This window comes from Rhinichthys klamathensis, unplaced genomic scaffold, assembly GCF_029890125.1.
Source record: "Rhinichthys klamathensis goyatoka isolate OS25496 unplaced genomic scaffold, OSU_Roscu_1.1 h1tg000269l_1, whole genome shotgun sequence".
Classification (NCBI taxonomy): Eukaryota; Metazoa; Chordata; class Actinopteri; order Cypriniformes; family Leuciscidae; genus Rhinichthys; species Rhinichthys klamathensis.
In genome coordinates, this window is record NW_026606789.1 from 1823948 (window position 1) to 1850598 (window position 26651).

The 26651-nt window shown below is 38.4% G+C and overlaps 1 protein-coding gene across 11 annotated transcripts in view; it reads right to left on the reverse strand.

The window, feature by feature from the left end:
* agrn (agrin) overlaps positions 1-26651 on the reverse strand; it is a 244172-nt gene that overhangs the window by 150379 nt on the left and 67142 nt on the right. For 9 of the 11 annotated variants that reach the window (XM_056268101.1, XM_056268113.1, XM_056268102.1 and 6 more), the window contains exon 3: positions 22493-22513. The exons of the other annotated variants lie outside the window; for them this stretch is intronic. In XM_056268101.1, coding sequence (XP_056124076.1) covers positions 22493-22513 — 21 coding nt within the window. The remainder of the gene's footprint in view (positions 1-22492; positions 22514-26651) is intronic. 11 annotated transcript variants of the gene reach the window in all.

The following is a 26651-nucleotide window of genomic DNA, read 5'->3' on the forward strand; positions in this document are numbered from 1 at the left end:
TTATATCTATGAAAGTAAAGGATACACTCAAAAATGAATTCATTACCCTTGATTTGTCCATTTTGAGTCATATCAAATAACCAATCATAAAATCCCTTCACTTTTAAATATGTATATGCCCTTTCCAGATCTGGAAAAAACAATGGTAAAATTCTCTGACATTTCCATGACTGTGAGAAATTCAATACTATTATGCCTAAATATATATATATATATATAAAATAATTTTTTGATAAAAACTAAAAAGAATTATTTCAAAAGTTACAAGTAATTTTAGGCATCACAATATTATGATGTACAGAGTAAAAAATTATATACATTCTGACTGAGATTGGTGAAGACTACATTTAACAGTGATATTAAATTATTTGTGTTTTTAAGGATTAATTTTAATTGAGCATTAGATAAGGGCAAAGATAATCTAAATGTAACGATAAGGCAAATGAGCACGAAAAGTTAATTACTCAATATCAACTAACTAACTAACTAACTAAATAAATTAAATAGATACATAAAATACATGCATACATACATAAATACATACTGTACATACATACATACATAACAAAACTCCAATATCCATTACCAAAAAGTACAAGTTAAAAATAGAAGAGTGTAACTCTAGTTTGGACCAAGTAATCAAATCTGTTGTGAAACACTAGGATAACCTCATCAGACATCATGTCTGACAGTCTCACGCAGACGTGCGAGGACTCCACAAACCGACCGATTGCTAAGCTCTGCCTCACAATAGCCTTACGCCAATGCTCTGTAACAGCTTCCTTTTAGTGAGTGTGTCCGTTCCATCACTTCTCTGATGAAAACCATGCTTGGTTTGTGCAAGCAAGTCAATTTTGACTTCTTTGACCCATCCAATGTGTTCACAGGTCTGTGCTCACGATGCGATAAGGGCGATAGAGGATAGAGGAAGAGCTCATCTTCCTTTGACCGAAGCCTCCATGTTTTAATGAGCAATCCAGGGGCCATGGGTCAACCGCAACACCCATCAGTGCGCCCCCCTCCCAGGCATCCATTCACCAACACGGCTTTGCCTATTTCCTGCCAATTACATCTGCTGCTCTCCTGTCTGATGACTTCATCGCATTTTCTGATTAGAGGACGTGTGAATGCTGGGATTGAGGATACTCAAGATCCCCCCTCGCATCTTGTGTACTGATGGATCCATAAACCCCCCTTTCTGACAATCATTCCTACATTTGGCTATCTGACCCAAGTACCACCCCACCCCCAACTCCCCCAGGAGAGAGCAGGGGTCATGTGACTCACATCACCAGGCAACAAATTGGCTCCATGTCCCAGTGTTCTGGAGGGCCGTTGCCATGTGACACTCTTCAAAAAGATCCACTGTCACACACATGTAACACTGGATGATCTCATTCATTCCGAGGTTGTTTGTGACACACAATCTCAGAAGCTCAGAGAAATAGAATTACATGCTGATCGCATGGATGGCTTGTATAAAAAAAAAAAAGAAGCAGAAGAAAAGAGGAACATCGATTGACCTCACATTGAAGATCATTAGACTCATTACGGAATGGGGATTTAACGGTTTTCGGTAGCCTTGACTTATCTTTGGAGCCCTATACTCACTCCTGGACCCAATTTTTATACCACAGTAGTGTAATATGTCTTCCCTATTTACAATGAACACGATCTTAAAACAAAACGATGTATCCTTAGGGACTCTTTCAAAATGGTTCCGAATTTCAGGTCCATTTTTCCTGCACTCGATAAGCTTTTGGGTCATGAGTCTGAACAAGCATTCTAGATGATGTTGATAACACTGGCCTCCAAAATACAGCACACATACAAAGCTGTTGTGCTAACCGGAGTTAAAAAACAAATTGATATGGAAGAAATACTGAAAATGGGAATGTGTTATATATACACATTTTAACTACCTTGTAACATATTTATTTACAGCTGAATTATTACTATTATTGTTATTATTATTATTATTGGCTTAATCTATAATAATAATAAGAAGAAATAGCCCCGAAGCAGCTGCAACAGCAGTGCAGAGCAGGAAGTTGAACATATATGCAAAAAACAGCTGGTTCAGAAGTACAGGTGAAAATGAACTCAAAATGAACAGAAGTATAGATAAGAATGAACACAGAATGAACAAAAACATACTTATTTCTAATCCAAGAGAAAGAAAGATTAGTACAACGCTTGAATAATAAAGCAATCGAAATGACACAACATTCCACACAATTTTTCTAAAGTCATCCCACGTGGGACTCAAACCCACTATCTCTGGATCAGATGCCTGTCACTTATCTCGTTGCGCCACTGGGAAGACGAGCATCTACCAAGATGCCGATGTTCCATAATTCAAGTGAGAATCAGATCAAAATGGATAAGTTTTATTTGCGCCACATGTCTTATTTATTGAGTTCCTTCTCAGATAGACACCATGTCTGGAACTGAAGCATCTTTGCACAACTTCTGGCCACAGTACCTATTGCGGTCTGGGCAGTTGCCACACAGAACCCATGACCTGAATGGATTGGGGCTCGTGGCACGTGGTTTAGCAGCTTGCGCCACTCAGTTGACGCTGACTAACCAAACTGCTGAGAACTGCTGCATGTAATCAGATTGGCATGCTAAGCTATCTTAATGCTTAATGTAGCTTATGGTTAACCTGATAGCTACAGAGCCACAATGCATTCGTAAAGTATAGCATTTAATATCATGATATTATATTGTAATTAATGGCAATGTCCTTGTTTTGTTCTATTATAGCGCCACCAAGTGGTGCAGCTCCACCGCTTTTTTGTATGTGTTCTCATAGTGAGCCCATACATGTGTGTGTTAAATTTGGAGAAAATATCTCATTTTGTTTTAGAGTTATAGACATGTATATGTATGAGAGCATAAAAAAATTACCCATGGACGGCTTTGATTGGATTTACTATCCAATTACTACCAAAATTTTGACATTTGGACATTATCATATAGCCAACGCCCTAACTTCTTACGGTGGTTTAGTCTTGATCGGTCTAACAGTTTTGAAGATATTGGCAAATGTTTAAGTGCTAAATCGCAACGCTACACAAACAGTAAGGCAAAACCTAGCATGTTTGGTATCGTTGGACTCGGCAAGGATTCAGGAACCTAAGGAGATGACTCGCTTGAAAATAAGTCAACCACACCTAGAGTTCTAAGCATTTGAAAAATAAATTTTACCACTAGGTGGCGCTGGTTCGAAACTTCTCAGGCTCATTCAGGGTATCGTATTGATGACCCCTACCGAGTTTCGTAACGATACGTTCATGCGTTCATAAAATATAGCATTTTAGTACAAAATTAAAAATGGCCGTCGGCAAAAATGGCCAATATGGGAAAATTACATATTAGTCGACTCGGCATGATGCCCTGAATCTAACAAGACCACTTTTATGATTTTTGAACAAATCGTTCAGAAGTTCTAAGCAAAAATAGCAATTTTTCGTATCTCTGGACCAGTAGGAGGCACTGCGCCGAAACACAGCATGTTGCCTCAGGTCATGCTTGTGATAACATGTACCAAGCTTGGTCTGAATACGATAAAGCGTTGCGGAGATACAGCCATCAGTCTGTTTTCGCAAGCACTACGTAATTTTTTTTTTTTTTATATATTTAATATATTTAATTATTATTAATTATTTAATTAATATATTAAAGTATTCAAGAACAGTTTGACGAATCAACTTGAATTCCATAACTTTTTGTCGGCATGGTCTGATGATGATCTGGTTTAATTTTCGTGAAAATCGGAGCAACCGTCTAGGAGTTAGAAAAAGTATGTTTTTCAGAGAATTCAAAAAGGGCGGAAAGATTTCCATGACAGAAAATGACGTCATAGGGCGTCATGACGTCGACTCGCCTTGAGCCAAGTAGTTTTGTTTCTAGCCTTTATGGTTTAAAAGTTATTAGCACAAACATGAGTGAAACTTTGGACAGTTGGTGGCGCTCGAGAAATTGAGTTAGAGACTCCAAATTTGCAATGGTGACTGTTCAGACTGTCCTCTATATGTGTGCCAAATTTCATAACTTTCCCGCAAGTGGTTCTATGGGCTGCCATAGACTGCCATACGGAAGAATAATAAGAAGAAGAATGCCATCGATTTCAAGAGGTGCCTTCGCACTTTCAGTGCTTGGCCCCTAATTATTAGAGATGCATCGATGTATCGGCCAACAATCAGTATCGGCCAATAAAAGCAATTATTTTCATTATTGGCCGATTGTTTAAAAACAGCCGATGATCAGTGCCGATTGTATCCTGTCAATCATAAGGGTGCGGTAAAACATGACCGACAGCAACTCACACTGTGTGAAGAAAATCTCTCATGTTGAGTTAGTTAGGGCAAGTTAATGCGACAATAATGCATTAACAGCTAAAAACAGCTACATAAAAGCAGGCTCTATTTGACCCTATGAAAAGTAATTCAAGCCAGGGTTGCCAGATCTGCAGTTTTTCCCTATACTAAACATTATTTGTAGCGCGCCTCTCACCCAATATTCGCAAATAGCTCTGTGCTTTGTTACTTCTAAAAAGAAACAAAGTGTCATCTTTCAAATTCTGACATAGCAACAGTAACTAAAGGGGACGGGTCTTTGCAAACAGTCAATTCCCCAATTTACCTGAATTTATCTTAAGGAAAGGTTAAACAACAACAATAAAAGTACTGTAGTACAACAGATTTAAAGTGGTTAATCACAGTTTAGCAGTTCAGAAAGTGGGTTGGGTTCCGAAACAAACAAACAAACAAAGAAACACACACAGATGCAGAGCATGCAAGAAAAAGAGCACACTTCATATTAAGACATTTTCATTCAAGTCATTATTCAGATTTGGGTCTCTATTCAATCTATATTTGGATAACATATTTGGATATCATCGTTACATATACCACACATATTCAATGATCTACGTACGTACTGTCTGTTTGTATCGATTTGGCATCCATGCCGAGTTATCGGCTGAAGGCTTTGGTATCTATCCAACTCTAATGTACATGTAATTAGCGAGTGTCTGGTTAGCGAGGTGGTGCATTGCAAATCTTGCAGCTTTTATGTAGTGTAAAAACAGCTTATTCAACCACAATATTTTGGCTCATAACCATGAGGAGGCCCCCCGCACAGAGCCAGAGTGTGTCCGTACCAGTGAGCTGGTGGTTGAAATCACACTTGGGTTGGATAGAGACAGCTGAGAATGTGTGCGAGGTGAAGTCGAGATCAAAAGTGTGGAGTGGAAGAACAAAATAGACAGATAAAAAAAAAAAACAGACCCAAGGGAGAAAATTAGAGAGAATGGGGAAAGAAGAAAAGGTGAATCAGACAGGAAAGCGAGGCAGAGTAAGGTACAGAAGGGTGAAATTACAAAGAATTGAAACCCAAACTAGATTTGAAAGAGACTGACGGATCCCTTAAAAGAAACAGAGGGGGGAAGAGAAAGAAAGTGCAGACAGAAACTGAACCATCAGTCCAGCTGGTAGGATCCATGTGTATGTTTCCGTCTGACACCCACAGGGGACGTCCCGTCTCCATTGTGCATGATGACCACTGACCACAGACTGCTGACTGTGGACACCAGCCAGAATGCATCTGTAGCCAGGCAGTGACCCAGCCCAAACCAATCCTCCGCTGGGCTTAAAGGAAGTGAGGGAAAACCAGGGGCCGGAGCCAAAATCCTCTCAAACATGCCCACATGAAGAAGAGACAAAGGACACACACGTCGCTGGCACATTTTGGGGGAGCGGTTAACCATTGCCAGGTCAAAATACCAGGCTGAGTTTGACAGTGATGGAGCACCAGCATTCCAGCCAGAGGACGGACAACTGGGAGACCACCGTGGCGCGTCTCTGACCAGTCTGTTGGCCACATGCACGGATCAATGAGTTGACCTGAAGCTCTGTCTACCACCTGCCCACAACAACTCATTCTCTGAGAAAATAGTCGCCCCCCTTTCCTCCATCCCACAATCAAATGCTCTTCTCGCTCTTCATATTTCTCAATTTTCCCATCACTCCAGTATCATTTCCACTTCTATCGATCAAAACAGTCTGCCTATAATTGCAAGGTCTCTTTAGCGACTCCGTCAGAGAGTGAAATACAAGAGGAAAGAAAGAAAATGCGTAGTGAAATGAACAAGTGAACTCATCTTACTCAAGACAGTGGCACTTTAGTAAAGGTTATTGTCTTATAAAAGGCTGAGAGCCTAGAATAATTCACTTGGAAATCAATTTTCATCGCACCATTCATACATTAGCGGGCCGTGATGGACAGTGAGAGAAAAACTACCTCCTCTCATTTCCTCTTTGTCGGTTTCTCCGTCTTTGGCTTTTTTCTATCATGTCCTGCGCGCTGACCCCCATTTTCATATTCCTCGCTTTCATATCAGCTCCGGCGCTTCGTTCCGGCTCATTCAAAAAAAAAAAAAAAAAAAAGAATTAACCTGTCGATGAACTGACCCATTCTAAATACCTCAGAATGACAAAGAACCGGCCACACGCTAATCCTTGTTAACACGAGGTACAAAGTGACACTCCACAATGAGGTTCAGCATGATTGGGTGTGGAAATCTCCTCCGTCTGTTCTAGAACGTGCGGCCCTCGAATCATTGTTCTCCTCTATATGAACCACGTTATATTTGAGATGCTGATTTTTTAGGTAAATCAACACCATGCAGAAAACTATCATTTACTCGGATTGTAATGGAAAATATATTGATGTTCCATCCACTACAACCATTTTGTACTGTTTTGTACAGCAATATCCCAATTTTATGCAAAAAAGGTCACAGGTGTGCTTATTTTACACTGTCTTCAAATGCAGCTTACCCAAACATATTTATAATGCATTAGGGTCCTGAGTCTGTTTTTAACTCAAGAGTTACACAATCTGAAGGATTTTTGCATTGATGTCAGACTTAGCATTCAGTTCTTAAGAAAAAATCTTACAGTTAAATATTTATAATTACTTTATGAATAAATAAAATGTGTATACACATCCAATTATGAGTGGGTTTTAGAGAATTATCTCACAAATAAAGTATTTAGAATGTATATGTGAATTAATAAAACAATGTATAAAATATAATTACAATTTAAAAAACAAATATAAAATAACATAACGGGCTATATATGTATGTACATATTAATAAACACTGTAATTCAAAAGTTAGAGTATTTTTTAAATTATACGTTTATTCAGAAAGTATTCATTAAATTGATCAAAAGTGTCTAAAAAAATCCATTTTAAATAAAAGCTTTTCTTTTGAGCATTGTATTAAACAAATAATCTTGAAATAAATGCAGAACGTTTTCCACAAAAATATCATGCAGCACAGCTATTGTCAACTGTGATAATATGAAATGTTTCTTGAGCACAAAATCAGCATTAAAGAATGATTTCTGAAGAGTCATGTTAAAAATACAGCTTTGCCATCGCAGAAATGAATTACATTTTAAAATATATTCATATAGAAAACAGTTAATTTTGCTGTAATTTTGATAAAATCAATGCAGCCTTGGTGAGCACAATTTTTTTTTTTTTTTTTTTTTACAAATTGCAATGACCGCAAACTTCTGAATGGTAGTGTACATATAATATATATAAATTTGTATTTATATTTACAATTTAATTTAAACTAAATATATTTTAAACTAGGAGCATGACCCTTGAGACTAAAGTAGAATAGAGTAGAGTCTCATTCTAGAGAGGGATCGCTGATGAAAACGACCAGGATGCCCCTCATTTTCCTGAGGCCAGCTCGTCTTTGTCTGCCGCCCACTATCACACACAGATGATGATGATGCTGTGTTCAGGACTTGCTGATACTGATAGCAGTAATGAGGCCAGCCAGTGTTTATGGGTTAGTGTAAATGTTTAATGTGTTATGCTGATGAAGCTTCTTTCTCTCAAGCCCTCAGAGGGGCAGTGCAGTGTTAAATGCCCAACCAGCAAACCCACCCGCCTCCCCCTTTCAGCTCGCCTCCATCCTCTGGAAGCCAATTACAGCGCTGTGTGACAGTACATTCAAAAGTACCAATTAACTCCATCAGTCCTGCTCCTAAACGCATATCAAAACAGGTTCTTAATGGACATCCTGTTGAATTCAGTCTTCCTCGCCCTCTATTTTCCTTCGTCTTGAGACCAGCGTGTCATTACTACCCCGAAAGGCTCTTTTTATTATTCTCACTGCAGGAACAGAACAGTATGTGGTGAGTGCACATAATTGTTTAGCCTGGAGTGCACATAATTAATGAGAGAGTGTGATAACAGTATTGCTTTTGTCACATCTCATTCTATTAAAGAATTAAAAATTAAATTAAATGATAGATAAATTAAGAGTGTAGCCCTGTAATTCAGTTCCAAGCTTTTGTTGGAATGCTAATATTTGTTGCACACTTTCCTTATCAATTAGCCAGGCGTACTCATTTTTGTGCTACTGCTTGCCGTGAGGGACAGTAACATCATCCATTGTACATAAAAATAAATAAACCCCTAAACCAATTTATCCTATTTGTTTCACAATGGATTAGGGCGTGTTGTATGATAATGGAAAAACGCGCCAACAGATGTAGAATGAGCAGATTTCACATCCCTGACAACATAAAAAAAATAGCCAAAAAGTGATTTTCCAAACAAACAGCTTTTGTTTAAAGGGATACTCCACCAGTTTTTCTTATTAAACTATGTTATTCCCTTAACTAAGACGAGTTGATACATACCTCTCTCGTCTCAGTGCGTGCACTATATCGCTCTGTATTGCCGCAAAACTATGTTAGCACTTAGCTTAGCCCATGCATTAAATATGGGCCAAGCAGAGAAGCGACCAAACACTTCCACGTTTTCCCTATGTAAACACAGTTACTCGAGTAGTGTAACTTGACCTGGGCTGGTGACACAAAATAAACCGTTGCGCTTTTCTAAGCGTTTAAAATTGATGACTATATTGTATGGCGGAATACCATAACAATTGCTTTTGAGCACTTCGACTTGGCGCAATAATATCTTCACTCGTGAAAAGTCCTCTTACCGGCTCCCGCTTCCTCTCCCCCTCCCTCTGACATTTCCGTCAATACAACGTGACATGCGCCGGTAGTAGTAGTTCGAGCGGAGTTGACGAAGTAACAGGTTGTTGGAAGCTAGTTTGTGTACAATAATGGTTAAAGCGTGCATCGTAAAGGGTTGTGAAAATAAGGAGAATGTACATAGTGCTGTCATTTTTCACCGAATTCCAACACACCACATACAGCGGAGAGCTTGGTTAGCTGCTTTGAACAAGAATCCCAAAACACCATTGATGACTCTGAAGAAGTGGCGTGTTTGCTCCGAACATCTCACAAAGAAGGACTATACCTGCACAGGAACACGCCTAAAGGATGAGGCTACACCAACAATATTCAGATCACTTACAGAAAGCCCGTGGTCTTTCGCCAGCTCCGGTCTGTTCTGGATCATATCTTTCTTGCCTCTCACGGTCCACAAGAGCTAATTCCTCCTCCGTGTACTCGGGTTCAAACAGATATGGCTCTGGGTCTTCTAAAAGAAGTCATAATCATCTACAAAGTCGGCCATTGCAAATGATCTGCAGTTTGCTAATAGCACGCACAGGTAGTAAAAGTCACGTTGGTAGTATTGACGGAAATGTCAGCAGCTGGATGCTATTGGAGGGAGGGGGAGAGGAAGCGGGAGCCGGTAATCTTTTCACGAGTGAAGATATTATTGCGCCAAGTCGAAGTGCTCAAAAGCACTTGTTATGGTATTCCGCCATACAATATAGTCATCAATTTTAAACGCTTAGAAAAGCGCAACGGTTTATTTTGTGTCACCAGCCCAGGTCAAGTTACACTACTCGAGTAACTGTGTTTACATAGGGAAAACGTGGAAGTGTTTGGTCGCTTCTCTGCTTGGCCCATATTTAATGCATGGGCTAAGCTAAGTGCTAACATAGTTTTGCGGCAATACAGAGCGATATAGTGCACGCACTGAGACGAGAGAGGTATGTATCAACTCGTCTTAGTTAAGGGAATAACATAGTTTAATAAGAAAAACTGGTGGAGTATCCCTTTAATGTCTTGTTTTATCAGTAATAGTAGCATGTCGGTTTAAGTGCACATTTGCATAGGCTTTAAACCACTGAATGTTCTATTAATTTACATGATGAACAAGGCTGCAGCCTGGATTCTCAATTTGAAGCTTGCTTATGGTTAGAATTATGTTTACAATGTTTCTCATATACTAGCACCTTCTCAGCATCCCTTCCACTCATTCGCTAGAAAAAAAGAAGTGTATATATAATAGTTAACCTAAAAGAAATAGTTTTTCATCATTCTCTTATTTTCTTTCCACTGTGGCACACAAAAAGAGAAATTCTCAAGATTGTTTTTATTTTTTTATTCAAGTATAATGAATGGGGATTTAAGCTTTCAAACTTCTAAAACATTATAAAAGTACCATTAAAGTGGTTCATATAAGTTCACTATATTCCAAAGTCTCCCAAAGCCATTCAATAGCTTTGCATGAGAAACAGACCAAATTTAAGCTGTATAATTCACTGAAGTGGCAACATTTGATTCATGAACAAGCCATTTGAATCAGATATTTTCAGCGAATCAGCTGAAACGGTTCACAAAATAAACCCATCTCAACTCGGTGACTCCCTGATTTGGTTGCAGCAGTTACCAGCTCCCTTTTATCAATGAATGAGGACATAGGCTACATTTTATCTAGGAGTCTATAAATGAGGATGGTTACTTATTTTATTATTGGGTGAACTGTCTCTTTAAATATGTATTGGGCTAATTCCAAAAGAGCAAATGATTCATGCGTATCACTATTCATATCTGTCATGCTTCCCATTCATTCTCCTTCATTGACACCTACAAGATCGCTAGCATTAACAACTACGATGGGTAAGTCAGCATGACAGCCAGAAATATGTCAACAGCAGAATTAATCAGTGTCAAAACGCTGATTGAGATTATGAAGTGCAAGCGGGGTGGGTGGGGGTAACTAACGGCTCCTTAATCGGCAAATCCACATACCACTACTATTTTTACAGTACGCTCCCTCACCGCAGGCCCCCTTCCCTTTAAACGCTGTGTTTGTGAAGTGATGATATCTTTTACACATTTACAGCATCACGAAAGAACCGTGGGCAAAATAACAGCAGCTCAGTATTAGTCACACTCATTGAAATACTACCTATCATGGCTTCACAACAGAAACAGAATGTATAATGTGAAGAGCTTTGACCCAGCTATCTGTGCTCTGCAACCAGCATGCAAAGACATATTTCTCAACATTACACTTTGGTTGCTGTTAGGTTACATTGCAAAACAATGTTTTATAGCTCTAGCAACCAGACCTATAATTAAATCATATAAATTTAACAAAACATGCAATGCTATATATATATATATATAACAGCAATGTTGAGAAAACTGGTTTGGTTTATGTTGCGAAAACATCTGAAATGTTATACAAACTAAAATAAAATGTTGTGAAAACATAATATTAAAAAAAAATAAACCATTTACTACCAAAATAAACCTGAAGAAACGGTAATGTTTAATGGCCAGTAATATAATGTTAATACAATTATATGCCATAATGGCAAATTGGTAAAAGGACAACATATTTCATAGTTGAAATGTATGTCTCACTAACACTTGTTCTTAGTAAACACTTCAACAGAAAAAAGTATTGGCGATACCAAATATATTGCCAGGTTGGCTAAGAAAGTACGGTATATAAAACGTCAGAAAAAGGATACTATTATTTGTTTCTGGTGCAAATAAACGTCTTTTTTTTTTGTCAGATCAAAACATTATCCCCACATAATCACAATGTTTTCACAACATTAAAAAAAAAACATTGTGCTAAGTGCTGTGTGTATCTTTCATCCCAGTTTTTGTAGCTGAGCGGAGGAACTGGGCGGTGGTTTTTGGTGATGGATTGGTGGTGGGGGGTGGGTGGATCAGGGTCAGGGTGAGCAATTCCCTCACGCCTGTCTGCTGCCGAAAGCCCGGCTCCGACTGGCAGTCTAATGAAGACCTCAGCCCCATTTGAGCAGACCCCCTGGAGCCTCCCCTCGCACATCAGAGGAAACAGAAGTGATGTGTGCATTTAAGCAGGGGAGCAGATATGAGAGAAGAGGGAGGGAGGAGAGAAATCAAGGGGGCAAAATATGGACAGGGGCCAGGATTTTCTATTAATGTACAGCACTAGGGATCATAGATGTCTGCGCACCAGATGGACCCCACACTTAACAACAAACCGGGTGGGGGGGACCTCAACCCTCGCCTTTTCTCTGTCTGAACGTTAGTCTTTTACTGTGACCGAGCTCATCTTCACATCTCAGCCATGGTGACCTCTAGGGTCATCGCTCAACACAATCAGGCTTATCTTCTAACAGCCATGCATGGTATTGTTCCATCTGTCAACCATAAAGAGACATGAAATCAATGGGGCATTTGCTACATAAAGCAATTGAATGCAGTTATCCATCTACGTAATGATCTCTCAGAGTGTGTGGGCATCAGCATAGATTATGATGTGCAAGAGGGATCTGTAGGTTGACCTCCACAGGATTTAGGGTTGTGTTGTTATGTACCTACAACAGCTTTGAAATCAATACAGTTGTTAATTAGCGGTGACTATCAGTGTTGGTGCAGCTGCTCCCTCTTGTGGATAAACATGAAAACACAGTTTGCCTCATGGAGATGATGTACTGTAGTGTAGAATGCCCCTACATCAGAAAAAGAAAACGGCTTAAGTTTCTATGTGCACTCCTAAAAATGAAGGTTGCAGCGCTGCCATAGAAGACCCATTGTTGAGTTCCCCAAAAAACCTTTCAGTGAACCAATCTTAAAAGAACCATTTTAATTTAAAAAATAATAGTTTCTCCAATAAAAAGAACCTTTTGTAGTGGAAAGGTTCCTACGGCCCTTCATGGAACCTCTGATGCCAAAACCTTTTTTTTTTGTAAAGTACCGGTATGTGTGTTTGAAGGAATCCTCTCAGGCAGGTGTGAAGGTGGTATAGCTCACTTTATCAAAACAACACGTCATGTCAAGAGACTGGCTCTCCACCCTCACACAGCCACACAGAATCCACCAAACACATCTGATCTGTTACAAATAGCCAGATTTATAACAACATCTTCAATACTTTGGGATTACTAGTAATATTTTGCTATATATTACCAGGACAATCCTCTATGGCCGTACTTTCTCATGTCACTCAGGAATATCCATCATCAAGCATATAAAGCTCAATACATACAATAAATAATTGTTTAATAAAGCATCTTTCACTAAACTGGGGGGTTTCAAACATGTTCTGTTTCAATCCAACATTTATTCCAAGGTATGCAGCGGCCCGACTTGAGCATGATTACAAACAATCATACACATGCAAGGAAAGCAATGCCTTCTGCGACCAGCAGATGGCAGGAGGTGTCCTATGCAAATGTTGCAAAGGAAAGGGCTATTCTGGCCAGATTCCTCCACACCTGTCACATAAAAATACAGCTACCTGAACATGTTCTTGCTCCTCAATATCTTATCTTTATTTATGGATGTTAATAACATGATCTGTCTCCTTAAGTAATCAATCGTGACTTAGTGTAATTAAATGTGGTAATCAGATCTGTGGTGACTCTTGTACGAGAAGAGGCAGGTTGGTGAGGTATTAGACGGTTTTGTGGTGAACATTTATACAAACTAGTCATCCTAATGGCACCAAATGTGGAACTCTGATGACCAAGAATGAGGAATATGTGGATTATTTCATTCCTAAAGCATTACTAATTGCCCTGAGCTCTTTACAGAACAAAATAGTCTAGTCTACCCAGAGAATGTGAAAAATTATTACTAGTTTTTGTTATTATTACTATTATTAATTTTGCATTATTAGTTCTAATAATGTAACATTACAACAATATTAATAATATTATTATTGTAATTAATACTACACAATATTAATAATATCAATAATACAAATAAAATAATGTAATATTAAAATATTAGTATAGCTTAACTAAACAACAACAATAATGTTACTGTTGTTATTATTAGTATTATTTACTATTATTATTTAAATACAATTAAGAATTACTATAATAACTTAAATATAATAATGAAAATTCTAATTAATCATCAACAACATCATGTAAAATTAAAATATAGTTTAAACAACAATAATAGTTGTTGTTATCATTATGTGTTATTATCATTGTAATAAATATACAATTTAATAATAATTTAATACATTATTAAATAAACTATAAAATAACAAAGCCTACTATAATATAACCTTCCATTTTATTCAAATTGAAGAATTGTCATGTCAAGCTATACTGTCTGTCATATTTAACTCACATTAAGTGTGTTATTGCAGGGCAGAAACCCTCATGGATTTCAAAACATACGACAACCTATGAGTTTTCATCAGTTAACCTCACTGTCTCAACCTGAAGATCAAAACAACAGTAATTACCAAGAGTGAACATTCAACACAGACAATACAATGAATTATTATGATTTATCTCTTGCCTCGACATGCCTTGAGGTCTCCAGAAAAGAAAAAACACAATGTGGAACAGGTGAAGGGCTATAAGGAGCAGTAGGATGTTTGTATTGCACACTACACTAAGAACGTAGACAGACTTGGCTAAACACTGACAGATAGCAATATGGTAAACGTTCCTCTGCTGCCCCTGCTGGCGAGTGCATGCCGATCCTCACCGATGAGCTATATGGCCCTCAGCCAATTAAACAAGCCACGACAAACACTGCTACAAAACGTAGATTTGAGAATCAGTCAGACATGGTGAAACATGGTGAAAGGTGTTAAAAAACAAGGGAATGAATGAGAAAAAGAAAGAAAAGAAGTAAGGTGGCTGAGTTTAAAATTATATTTAACTTAGCTTTACCGAACAAGGCATGCCTTCGGGTGAATGGTGCTGAAGAAAACATGGAGAATGAGAGGAAGCTTTTTAGAAAGCCAAGAGGGAATATGCTGCCTTTTCTGTAATGCATTTATGTGCTGATTTTGAGAAGAACATGGCAGGGAAAATGGATTTAAACATAGCAAAATGTTAAAACCATAGCCGAGTTTCCACCGCAGGAACTAGGATTTTGGGGTGGTACTCGGTGTGTTTTCGACCGCAGGGACCAGGGTCCAAATGAAGTTCCGGCTTCCGGGTAAAAAATTCTCCCTCAGAAAGTCCCTGCTTGTGAGGTAGTACTTTTTCAAAGTTCAGGAACTTTCGGGGGTGGGACTTGGGATGCGATCGATGGACCGACGACAAGGTTCAGGCTTTATTAAACTTATATGCGGAGGACGAAATCCAGCGGAAAAAGTATCGTAACTGTTGTTAATGTCCTATTACTAAAATTCAGAAGTCATACAATAGCTTTTTGTGAAAAACTGACCAAAATTGAAATCATTGTTTACTATAAATCTTGAGCTTAACTGTTGCATTCATGAGAGTTCATGTCAAAAATGCTAATCGTTCTTTGGAATATTGTAATGAATCAATTGATTCAGTTTGCAAAACCAGTCAACAATTCGTTCAAGACCTGGAGGACATATATAGATATTTGGAATAAGTAAATGATAACAATTCTCTTTTTTGGGTGAACTATACCATTAAACATGAACTATACCATTCTGTTTGTGACTCTGCAGATGGTAATGATTATAACGCAAAAACTGCAATAGAAATCATCATAAAATAGAGACATAAAAAGCTAAGCTGAATATTTCTGTGATCTCTGAAGGCATATCCTGTTGCATTCTTTTATGTCGATCTACACATAATGTTACACACATCCTCTTTCCAGGTGTTTCACTTTGACAGGCTATGATCACCACCCATCACCTGTGTGAATGGAAAGTCCTGGCATGTCAACTCAAAGTACAGCCTTATTTAGATCGACATGCATCCCAAACTGTGCCAAAGGTTTCCTTTTTTTTTTTTAGCACCATATACAATCTAGATTTAGTATTATTCTTTAGACCTACTAAAACAAATACATAGCTGCTGATCTCAAGACAGCTATGGCTCAGCTATAGAAAGAAAATTATTTGATTCTGTCATTATTTACTCTCATGTCATTCCAAAACCATAAAAGTATCATTATCTCAAACAAAAACCAAAATGACAGATAAATGTAGAAAAAAAAAAAATCATAAAATCAACATAATTGGGAAAAACTGACTAAAAAAACATAAAATAAAACAAAAATAGCACCAAACTAATTTTATTTTTAGATTTTGATACACGTTGATATACACATGATACAACATTTTTAACCTGCATTCATTAAGGCTGACCAGTGTTTTATACTGAAGAATATACGGTTCTTGAAACTTCTGGAGTCACAAAATTCATCATGGTTAATTTAATCCGTTTAAAGGACAAGTTCGGTATTTTACACTTAAAGCCCTGTTTTAAGATTGTTTCGGATGAACTGCCCCTGATCATCATTTGATCGCTAAACATCTTTCTGCCAATCATCTGTGTTCCAGGAAGAAAGAACACCATACATGCCAACATGAAAATGACTAGATAGATTTATTTTATTTAGATAAACTATATATTACTTTGAGATATTTCCATTGACAGGTGGACAGGGTTGTTGGGAGGAAAAGGAAAATCAAACCAATGACATACAGGATGAAGAGGACAGTCACGGGTGGCGGATACTCTACAGTGGTTCTAAATAAGAAACCTCAACCTTAAATCTCAAACAAACCTAATACTACGTCAAAACCATTTAAAATAAGAAACGAATGAATTAAAACTAGTGCTGCACGATTAATCATATCGCAATCGCAATGTCAAGCCTATGCGATTATATGACGCAAAATTCTACGATTTTATATGAAATAAACAAATTAGGGCTGTTAACGCAATTAATGCAGCATCTCTTATTTTTTTGTCATCCTTTGGCCAGTGTTATGATCCCGCTCTAATTCATGCGAATGCTTTTAAACCATTCATGCGTGACAAGTCAAAAGAGAGCGCGCTGCCTGTGAATGTCCTGACAGTGACTCACAGAAAGACGCACGCCAGTATCATGCGCATGCACAGATCGCACGCCAGAAAACAGTTCTCTTTTCTGCTTAAACAAACAAGTTACAATAACACACACAATTATGGCAAAATGTCGTTTTGCCGAGTATCTTCATAACATAAGAGCAGACTTATGATGGATGTAAGAGTTCTGTCAACAGCGGCTGCTCTTAAAGGGCCAGCAGCCAATAAAGCTTTCTGTCAGTAGAGTTAATCAAAGAACAAAGGGAACAGAGAAAATTACTCAGTGCTCTTGACTAAAGAACTTTTGTAGCTTTAATAAGGATTAGTCTATATATAATTTATAATTTATGCAGCGCAGACTGTTTGATAACTTTATTCAATTTCTGTATATGTCCTACCTGTTACTGTTAGACAGGAAGGGCACAGGTAAATATGACATTTATTATGGGTTTATGTGAGGATTGTTTGAGGTTTACTTAAATTAAAAGCTGTTATATTTTTTGAAGCCTAATAAATGTTTTTAAAAAATGGATAGCTTTCAATTGTAATGACTGAATCACTGTAATGTTGGATGGCTATAATTAATGTTTTAAATGTAAAAATGTCATTTTTATCCAGACATCAATGGCTAATTGATCATTATAGATATTATCAATCATTTAGTTGTTGTTGCTAGTTTGAGTTGAGAAATACACATTTCAGAATTATCACTAATCTGTGTGTGCATTTTGCTTTAGAACCAAGCAAGTTGACTCATGAAACCATTTGTTTATTATATCGCAATCGCAATATTGATCTCAATAATCGCAATATGATATTTTCCCCAAATCATGCAGCCCTAATTAAAACACACAACAACACGATGATTACATAAATCTGCATTCAGCAGGATCTCTTGCACATTCCCGTTTGTTTAGTGAGATTTGGCGCCAAGTGAAAACAGCATCCGTCATTGTGACAGACAGCAGTGAGCCGCTAATGAATCTAAACATTTAGCTGCCGGCTGCGCCAAAGCCCCCAGCGCTGCTGGACGGGACTCACTCCTCACCACCGCATAATTGCAATCTCCCAGGTGCCGAGATAACATTAAACGTATTATTGCAGTTCTTGCTGTGAGATAAAGAGCACATTGTTCTGTATGACTGCCTCTACTACCTGAGGAACCCATTCAATCTAACGCAGGCCATGGCGACAAAACACGCAATTTTCCTTCGCATGCATTTTTAATGGACCTTCATAGAAATGACTGAATGGAAGCTCAGCGATGAAGGAGGGAAGGAAAAACATGGAGGTTTACTACAAAGGGTTTTGTGGGTCAGCAAATTTGTGGCTTCGGGGGAAAAGCATTTTTCATTTGGCTGCAATAAAAGGCTGGGTGAGGTTCAGGAAGTGTGTGATAAAAATTTAGACTGATAGCTAAAAGAACAAGAAAAAGCACATCAAAAGTGGAGGGGCGTCTGATAATCTAACAGAAAAGCAAAGCCGTCAAGCATCAACCAGAGGGGAAAAAAGGAAATAAACAGAGGAGGTGGATCTAGCTAATGGGACAATAGTCACTGAAGGCCCACACTGTGCTTCAGTGCAGTTTTTATTGGATGGTGTTTATATGTGGCCCTGCCATGGTGACAAAAGAAAAGGGGCAGGGTTCTTCACACCTCAGAGAGAGCTGGAACAAACAGCCTCGTTGAACCTCAAGAGCCGCTGGAGTTACATGCACCTTCAGTGACCTGCTAACACTGTGATGTTTTGTACTATTAGCTGTAAAATACAGAAAAGGCCACATGAAGGGATTTTTTACTTGCGTGATGGTTGTTGTTGGGTACAAAGTAAAGCATTGCAACACACGATATTTTATTAAAAAAGCAAATTAAAATAAATGACACTAAAGCTTACTAATGACACGAATCAGGCTAGTGAACAGATAATGGCAAAAATGAGGGAAGCTACAGGTTGTTTATGGCTACTTGAGAAAAAGACAACACATTTAAAAAAAAAAAAAATACTACATACAAAATACAAAAAAAACCCTGAATCAAACATTCCAGAAAGATGTATAACAACACAAAACATCATCCTCTACACTTCATACTACATAGGGACATCATGTGCTGTCAGTGACGGCTAAATGACTGCCTGCCCGCTGCTGAACACAATGAAAACTTTGCAGTGCTCAAAGTAAAAAGTTAATAACCGTGTCCATTTATCTCCAAGAGGATTATGGGATGTCTGGAGCAGCAATCACAGCCAGTAAACAAAAGAGCTACTAGCAGATAATGATGAGAATTCAGGCTGTTGTGTTGTAGAACTAACAGTGATTCACTGCTCTGCCTGTGGCTGAGATGTGTGTGTGTGTGTGTGTGTGTGTGTGTGTGTGTGTGTGTGTGTGTGTGTGTGTGTGTGTGTGTGTGTGTGTGTGTGTGTGTGTGTGTGTGTGTGTGTGTGTGTGTGTGTGTGTGTGTGTGTGTGTGTGTCTAGGTGCCGGGCGCCATCATCAGGGCTGCTCCCTGCAGGTGGTTGTTTATGTGTTTGCATATCTGTAATGGAAGGAAGAGAGAAGTCTCATCTCTGGAGTTAATGAGCTCTCCAGGCAACAGCTGCCACCATACGGGGCACCACACGTACACGCACAGACTCCTCTGAATCAGTCACCCTAAACCAACTTACAAAACAAAATGAAATCTAAGTCTCTGTGACTTATAAACTGGACACAGCAGAGTTAATTAGAAAACGGTGAGAGCAGAGTATTTACACAAATTCAGCGGTTCACAAAGTAAAGGTAACTCAGAGAGTTCAAACAGTCAGCTCAGGGGGTGCACAAGAGTCTCTATATCGGTGAGAGAGAGACAAAAAAAAATCACTTTCCTAAACCTCCACATTCAGTGTAGCTTAACTCTCTTTTATCCGCCATAGACCTTATTCAGAGCAGCGCCATGACAGGTATGAAAGCGATGCTGTGAGGGGTAGAGTTAATGTTTTCAATGGCATCCGCTGTAAGAAGCTATATAAAGCTCCTTGATCACTTATAATTTTCCACAGATCATGTAGTAGAACAATCCAAAAACAGTACAACCCGCTGAAGAGGTGTATGTCTATCCCTCACAGTCTCGCTTTCATTCCTGTTAAAAATAAAAGATGGCGCTGCTGTGAATAAGCTCTATTGACAGAATTTTCCAACATTTATGACAAATTTTGCATGAAATTTTTGTAAAAATTGTCAAAAATGATGGCAACTTTTTTTTCTTTCTTTTTTTACGCTAGCGGGGAAAGAGTTATTGGTGGAAGGATCTTAACACTTTTATTCTAACAGCTGATTCCTCAACTTTCACAAAAATACCTAAAGAAAAAACTCTTCCATATGCACTACTCCCCTACATCGCTGGCAAAATGGGCTTTCAATAAAACTTGGCTGCCTATACAATAGAAAAGTGAACAAAATTGAAATCAGTGCAACGCAAAAATTTAGTGGCAGAGAGTTACTTTCGGTTTGCAGTGAAGGATCCAGCGCGTTGTAGGCTGTGGATAAATAATCGTAAATACGGAGGAAACACCGCAACACAATATCTGAAAAACCTCTGTGTTTGTAGTTGGATGATCATGAACGAAGTGTTTTAGGCCAAAACGGAGGGGGAAAACTGAAAGAAACTGCTGTCCGATCAGTTCTGCCCAACCTCCCGAAGCAAAACACCATCGTGTTCATGAAAGAAAGCTGTTGAAATAGCATTCTATTTTTACCATATTGCTATTTAAAGAGTAGACATAGTACGATACAATTTTCAGTAATAATCGTTACAATAACTTTTCTGTTAATAACCTCTATCGATACCGACTGTCCCTAATCTGTAGTTTTCAAGAAAGCCCTGGTACCTGTCAAAAGGTAATCCGGTGGACTTTTGACAGCTCCAGGGTTTTCGATAACAAATAAACGTGAGTTTCTTCGTACAGGTAACACGGACGAGTAAACGTTGTTCATTTACATATTACCGACTACCAACATTGTAACAATACAAAGCGGTTAAAAAAATACTATTATCTGATATCGCAGGGCTTGACAGTGAGCGTTTCACTTACATTTGCGACTAAAAAGAGATCTGTGCGAACTGTAAAATGTATTTAATAATAAAAAGTGCATGTCCTCAGAAAGTTTCTTAGAGAGTCCTTACATTATGAAATGTAAGGTCATAAAAAGTCTTAAATATCTTATAAGGTCTTAAATTTGGGAATTTAAAAAACAGGAATTGCGATACAGCCTAAAGTGATTATTAAACTTTATGCATTTAAACTTTAAGTCTATGATTTAATTAAATAAGCGTAAGCGCTGAACGTGACATTGTTGTGCATTCTACAGACTTGCAGTTTCAAAGCAGTTCACAATCAATGAATACTGTGCATTTATGCCAACAGATTGCTTATGATTTATTGTTGATGAATAATGACCCTGTACTTAAATATATTTTTTTACATTCATCCAATCATTTCTATCATTCGATTTACATCTGATAAATATAAATGTAATTGTAAAATTTCAGATTTAAGCTTGAAAATGACAATTGTAAAACTCTTCTCAGTTAATTGTTCTCCATTGTCTTAAATGGAAATAGCACTGATTTCCAAGAGCTCACCTACATCTATCCTACGTCGCTCTGTTTCAGACTTAGCCTGTTTAAAGCAGCACAAAAATCTAAAAAGAAAAAGTGAGAGACCCTATGGAGGGGCTATTGTCTTTCATTGAATAACTTCTCTCTCCTAGCACAGGAGTCCATTCCCTTTCAACCATCACTCTCTTTATCCGTCTCTATTTCCTCTCATCGTGCTGACTTTCGGACATGGTACACACTCATTGATTCTTCTCATTGAGTCTCCTGGGAGAGAAAAATTCCCCTGTTCCCGTTTGCTAAAATGGAGACTATTAGTGCACAGGGTGAACGGGGAAGGGCCCTCCATCTTTTAACCACACTCCAGGGGTTTGGCTGCAGATTGTGTGCGCGGAGACCACATTGATCTTTCACACACTCATTACCGCCATTTTCAATTAGAGCCTGGCACAGCTATCAGCCACTTTTTGAAAAAAAGAGGCCCTGCTCATTCTTCACAGGCTTTCAGATTCCTCACAAGACACCAACTCAAAGAGGCTCTCTATCCTGGCCCTTTCCCGCTGATAGGACAGTGGCGGATAACGCTTTTCGCTTAATACGGGTGACAACAATGCTGGGTGGGAGGAATGATTCCAAAGCATTGTGGAATGCAAACACAAGTAAAAACACCTTGGCTGTTTGCCCCACCAAGAAAGGAAGTTTATAAAGCAATCCCGCCGATTGAGCCGTAGATAAGTTTCAGGCTCTGCAAAGCAGTTAAAAGGGGATTTAAGAGTAAAACATCTAAGCAAGCCGGAGATTAAGCATACAAGTAGTTAGTAAAAGCGGTGCTTACCTGCAATGATCATTCTATGATCTTCAGGAGGCAAAATTAAGGGAGAGAGACAAGAAAAACACTGGTTAGCATTGGTTAGTGGCAAAGCAGACAACAATAAAGTGACTGAAGAATCGTGGGGTGGAAGAAAGTGGGACAGAATGAGGTGCAGACATAAAAGCTCAAGATAGAGAGGTGATATCTGATGAAGCTGAGCCGTCACGTTCCTGACCTGCATACAAACGAAAACAGATTACCTACTGTCTGTGACCGCACACGTTTAACAAACTCTAGGATTACGTTTAGAACATCAAGAAAATAATGTTAATAAACAAAATGAAAAAGTACTAACACAAGGGTGACCCTAACCTAACCCTAACACTCCAAAATATAAAAATAAATAAAGAAATGTAGCATCAAGAAAATCGAAATCTATTTTTAGGACCGTTAAAATGTGAAGGAAAAAAGCCAGAGGCAGTAAATGATGCAAGATGATGCAGTTTTATTTATGATGATGCAGATATTTTTCCCAGACAAAAGACTGGCTATAAAAATCACATTTCCAGCTACTGTAGATCGCTCCATTATGAATAAAGCACCTGGCCGTCACACAAGCACACATCCTTGTTCCATGCGCTCATGCTGTCACCATATCAACCTCCACTCTGATGCAGACTGCGGGTAACTAATACAGACAGTAACCCAGGTCTCATCTATAAAGCATGAGTGTGTGTGTGTGAGACTGAATTTACCTACGCAAAATACAGCAGACAGCCACTCCACAACAAGGCATTATTAAACCAGCCATAGGCAAAGTCTTTAACAATAAGTTCTGAGTCACTAAATCTTCACTTAAACCTACACCTGTGACAGTTGTATTCACATCAGCATTACATCGCAGGTCTCAGTTAAACAAACTGGCTAAAAATCCTTATCTCCTGCACTCCATTAGACCTGCCATCTCAGATGACTGGGATCTGTAGATCATTTATAATCCCTGCACAGGAAATAGCCCTTTATTTTAGTTTTTTTTTACACCTAAAGGGAAAAAATATTTCAGCAAGAAAATGGAGAGAATGACCATTCCGCAAACTTGAATTATTAAGCACAAGTCGTATGGCCACTTTTCTGATAAGTTATGGCACTTCTTGCGTCATTTTGGAGTTTGACAGTCCTTGCTCACCTCTATTATATGGAAAAGATAGACCAGGATGTTTTGTTTTGCTTCCCAAAAATATTGTTTATGACTCACTAGGCTTCCAGACAGTGGTAAACTGGAGATGGAGCTGATAAGAAATAATGGAGAAGAAAACATTGACTTGTTATTTATGAGCATGTTGACTATTATAAGTTCTGTGACATGGCATCTATACAAGTACAGTACAAGGGCATTCAATACATTCGCAGCGAGGGGCTTCCCATCAGACAGGAAGGTGGGGTGTTTGTTTCACATTTCTGTTTCTCATGCGGCTTTCATCCGATTGTAGACACAGTGTGCGTAATTGGTGGAGGCACCTTTTTGTATCTGTATACTTATTTTTTGGACCAGAGGTTTTTAAACTAGAGGCTGCAAGAGGGTGCACTAGGGGTCAGTGGAAATCTTCAGAGAAAAATAAAATAAGAAATAAAATAGGCTAAAATATCAGAAATCATGAGATTATTCATAATTACTTACTCAATAAACAAAAGTGTGAAAACCCGTGTAATAAACAATAAAAACCTATTATTCGAAACCTCTAAAAAATTCTATACATTTCTATACATCCTTGCATAACAACACACATCTATCAAATTAAGTCAGTGACAAATATTCTAGGCCCAGTGGGTTTGGCAGGTCACAATAAAAGTGAAAGAGTCTAAAAGTTGCTTGGGAGTCACAGTAGAGAGGGCAGTTGAACTGCAGCATTAATACAGAAAACAAAGAGCTTATTGAACTTTCAGGGGGGTTTGGGTGTTTGGGGGGGGGGGGTTTGGGTGGCGTGTATCACCGCTGAGCAGTACAACTGTAGTTTCCCCTGAACAGGCCCCCAAACACTGAGGTCCAAACATTGAGGACACAAGTGCATGGATAAAGGTGGATAAGGGGGCTGAAGAATTTAAATGTTTGCAAAACATTTTTCTTTTTTTCTCGATTATGTAGCAATTGACTTTCTTTCTTTTTTAAATCCCTTTGATATGTCCCAAACTTTCTGTTGCAATGATTTGGGGTCTTAAAGTTTCACTTCAGAAAGAACTGAAAGCAACATCATTATCTCTCGTGCTAGCTGTCACTAGAGAAGACAACTCTCTGTAATTTATACAGACCATAGATCAATTACCCTTCCTGTGACACTGCTAACTCTCAAATGCTACTTGTGCTATCTATGCATTTCAGACCCTCTTCTGCCTGCAGTAGCCTTGACACTACTTAACTCCAGAGCTAAAGGTCATGGACCCCATTTGCATTTGTGAGAGCTTCTGAGACTATTCTACATTAAGTGCCCTCTACATTAGATTTCTTTTGCATTTAACACTTTTCAGACTTTCCTCTTTATGTAAATCAGCTCATTTTCTGAGTTAAGCGGAGCCATGAAGTCATGTGGCTTGGCTATTCTCCATTCAACTACGTTCAAGTGGTACCGATTTGGCAAAAAAAATCTATTCCATTGTGTAATCATGACCAAACAATCCTGTTAAATCCTCTTAAACTCAAACAGGCTTTGAGAATAAGCAGGTAACATAATAAGGGTACATCAATAATAAGAATAACACTACTGCTCACACAAAATATCAGACTAGAACTGTACCAATACAATTGATCAATCGACATGGATGGATGGACTTCCATCTTCATTTGCATTCACAGTCCACAGGGGGTACTCACTATCTGACATGGATGGAAATGCAAAAGGATCTCTTTCATTCAACACACATACACTCACAAAAGTGCAATTTCACACTATACAGCTCTAATTCCCAATCATTTTAGGACGGTCTTGTTTCATTTAGTGTGAGTGGTTAGATTAAATACTCTAAGAACATCCACAAGGCGCCATGAAGAGAAAAGCTCGGCCTTTAATCATGCAGTGTGTAAGCTGTTATTCTCACTTATATCTCACTTATAAGTGAGAGGTTTTATCCTCATCAATCTGTGTATTTGGGCACAAATTATAACTTTGTGACAAGTTGCCCACTCACTGTCAGCATACAAATTTAAGTGATCGATTTGGTGAAGCTACAACACAAATTCGATTTACTCTAAGCTATAAATCGTCTCAAGACACCCGGCTCATTAAAAGCAGCTAGAGAAAGGACCAGGACTTATTTTGGTTAGACACACAGATTCAATCAGTGGTCGTGACACAGAGTTTCTGAAAGCCCTCCATTAAAACCTCGCCACATCACAGCCTGCCACACCATGCCTGGGAGCAGAGAGACAGCGGGGTTATCAGCAGCTTTACGAGGTGGATTTCTACAGCCTGCCCCTCTATGAGTGATGATGGGTATCCCACCCACAGACACGCTAAAGAGAATTTATAGACAGTGGGAAAGTAAAAGCTTTGACAGACAGCTTACACACTTCCCAGGATCCTCCTCATTCGCTCTCGTACAGAGACATTAAGGCATTCTACAGCAAAGTTTTCAAACTGGGGTCTGCAAGAGGCTGATAAGCGTGTATATATATATATATATATATATATATATATATATATATATATATATATATATATATATATATATATATATATATATATACAGTAGTCAACATTTGAAGTGAATCAAAAAAGTTAATCAAAGTTATCCTAAGACAAGCACGGGTATTGTTCAAAATTAATGTATAACTTTGATGAAAGGTTTTGATCCACTTCAAATGTTGACTACTGTATATGTGTATATATACAGTGGTTAAAGTGGGATTTGGCAGGTGGGGGAACCCTCAAATTTTGTGTAGGTGCAACAGGGAAAAATGACTCACCGTGGGACAACATATTGAGTATCGTGGTATAGCAATACTTTTTGGGTCAAGAGTGTCGCTGTGGCACCAAGTATCACTTATTTACTTTTTATTTTATTGGTTTTATTTTGGCCCATCTACACTGATACGATGACGATACTAAGTTCAAATTGCTTAACATTGGGACGAAAATTTAGCCCTGGCACTGTAGCCACGCCAGCCCACATTATCATCCCCAGCCCCACC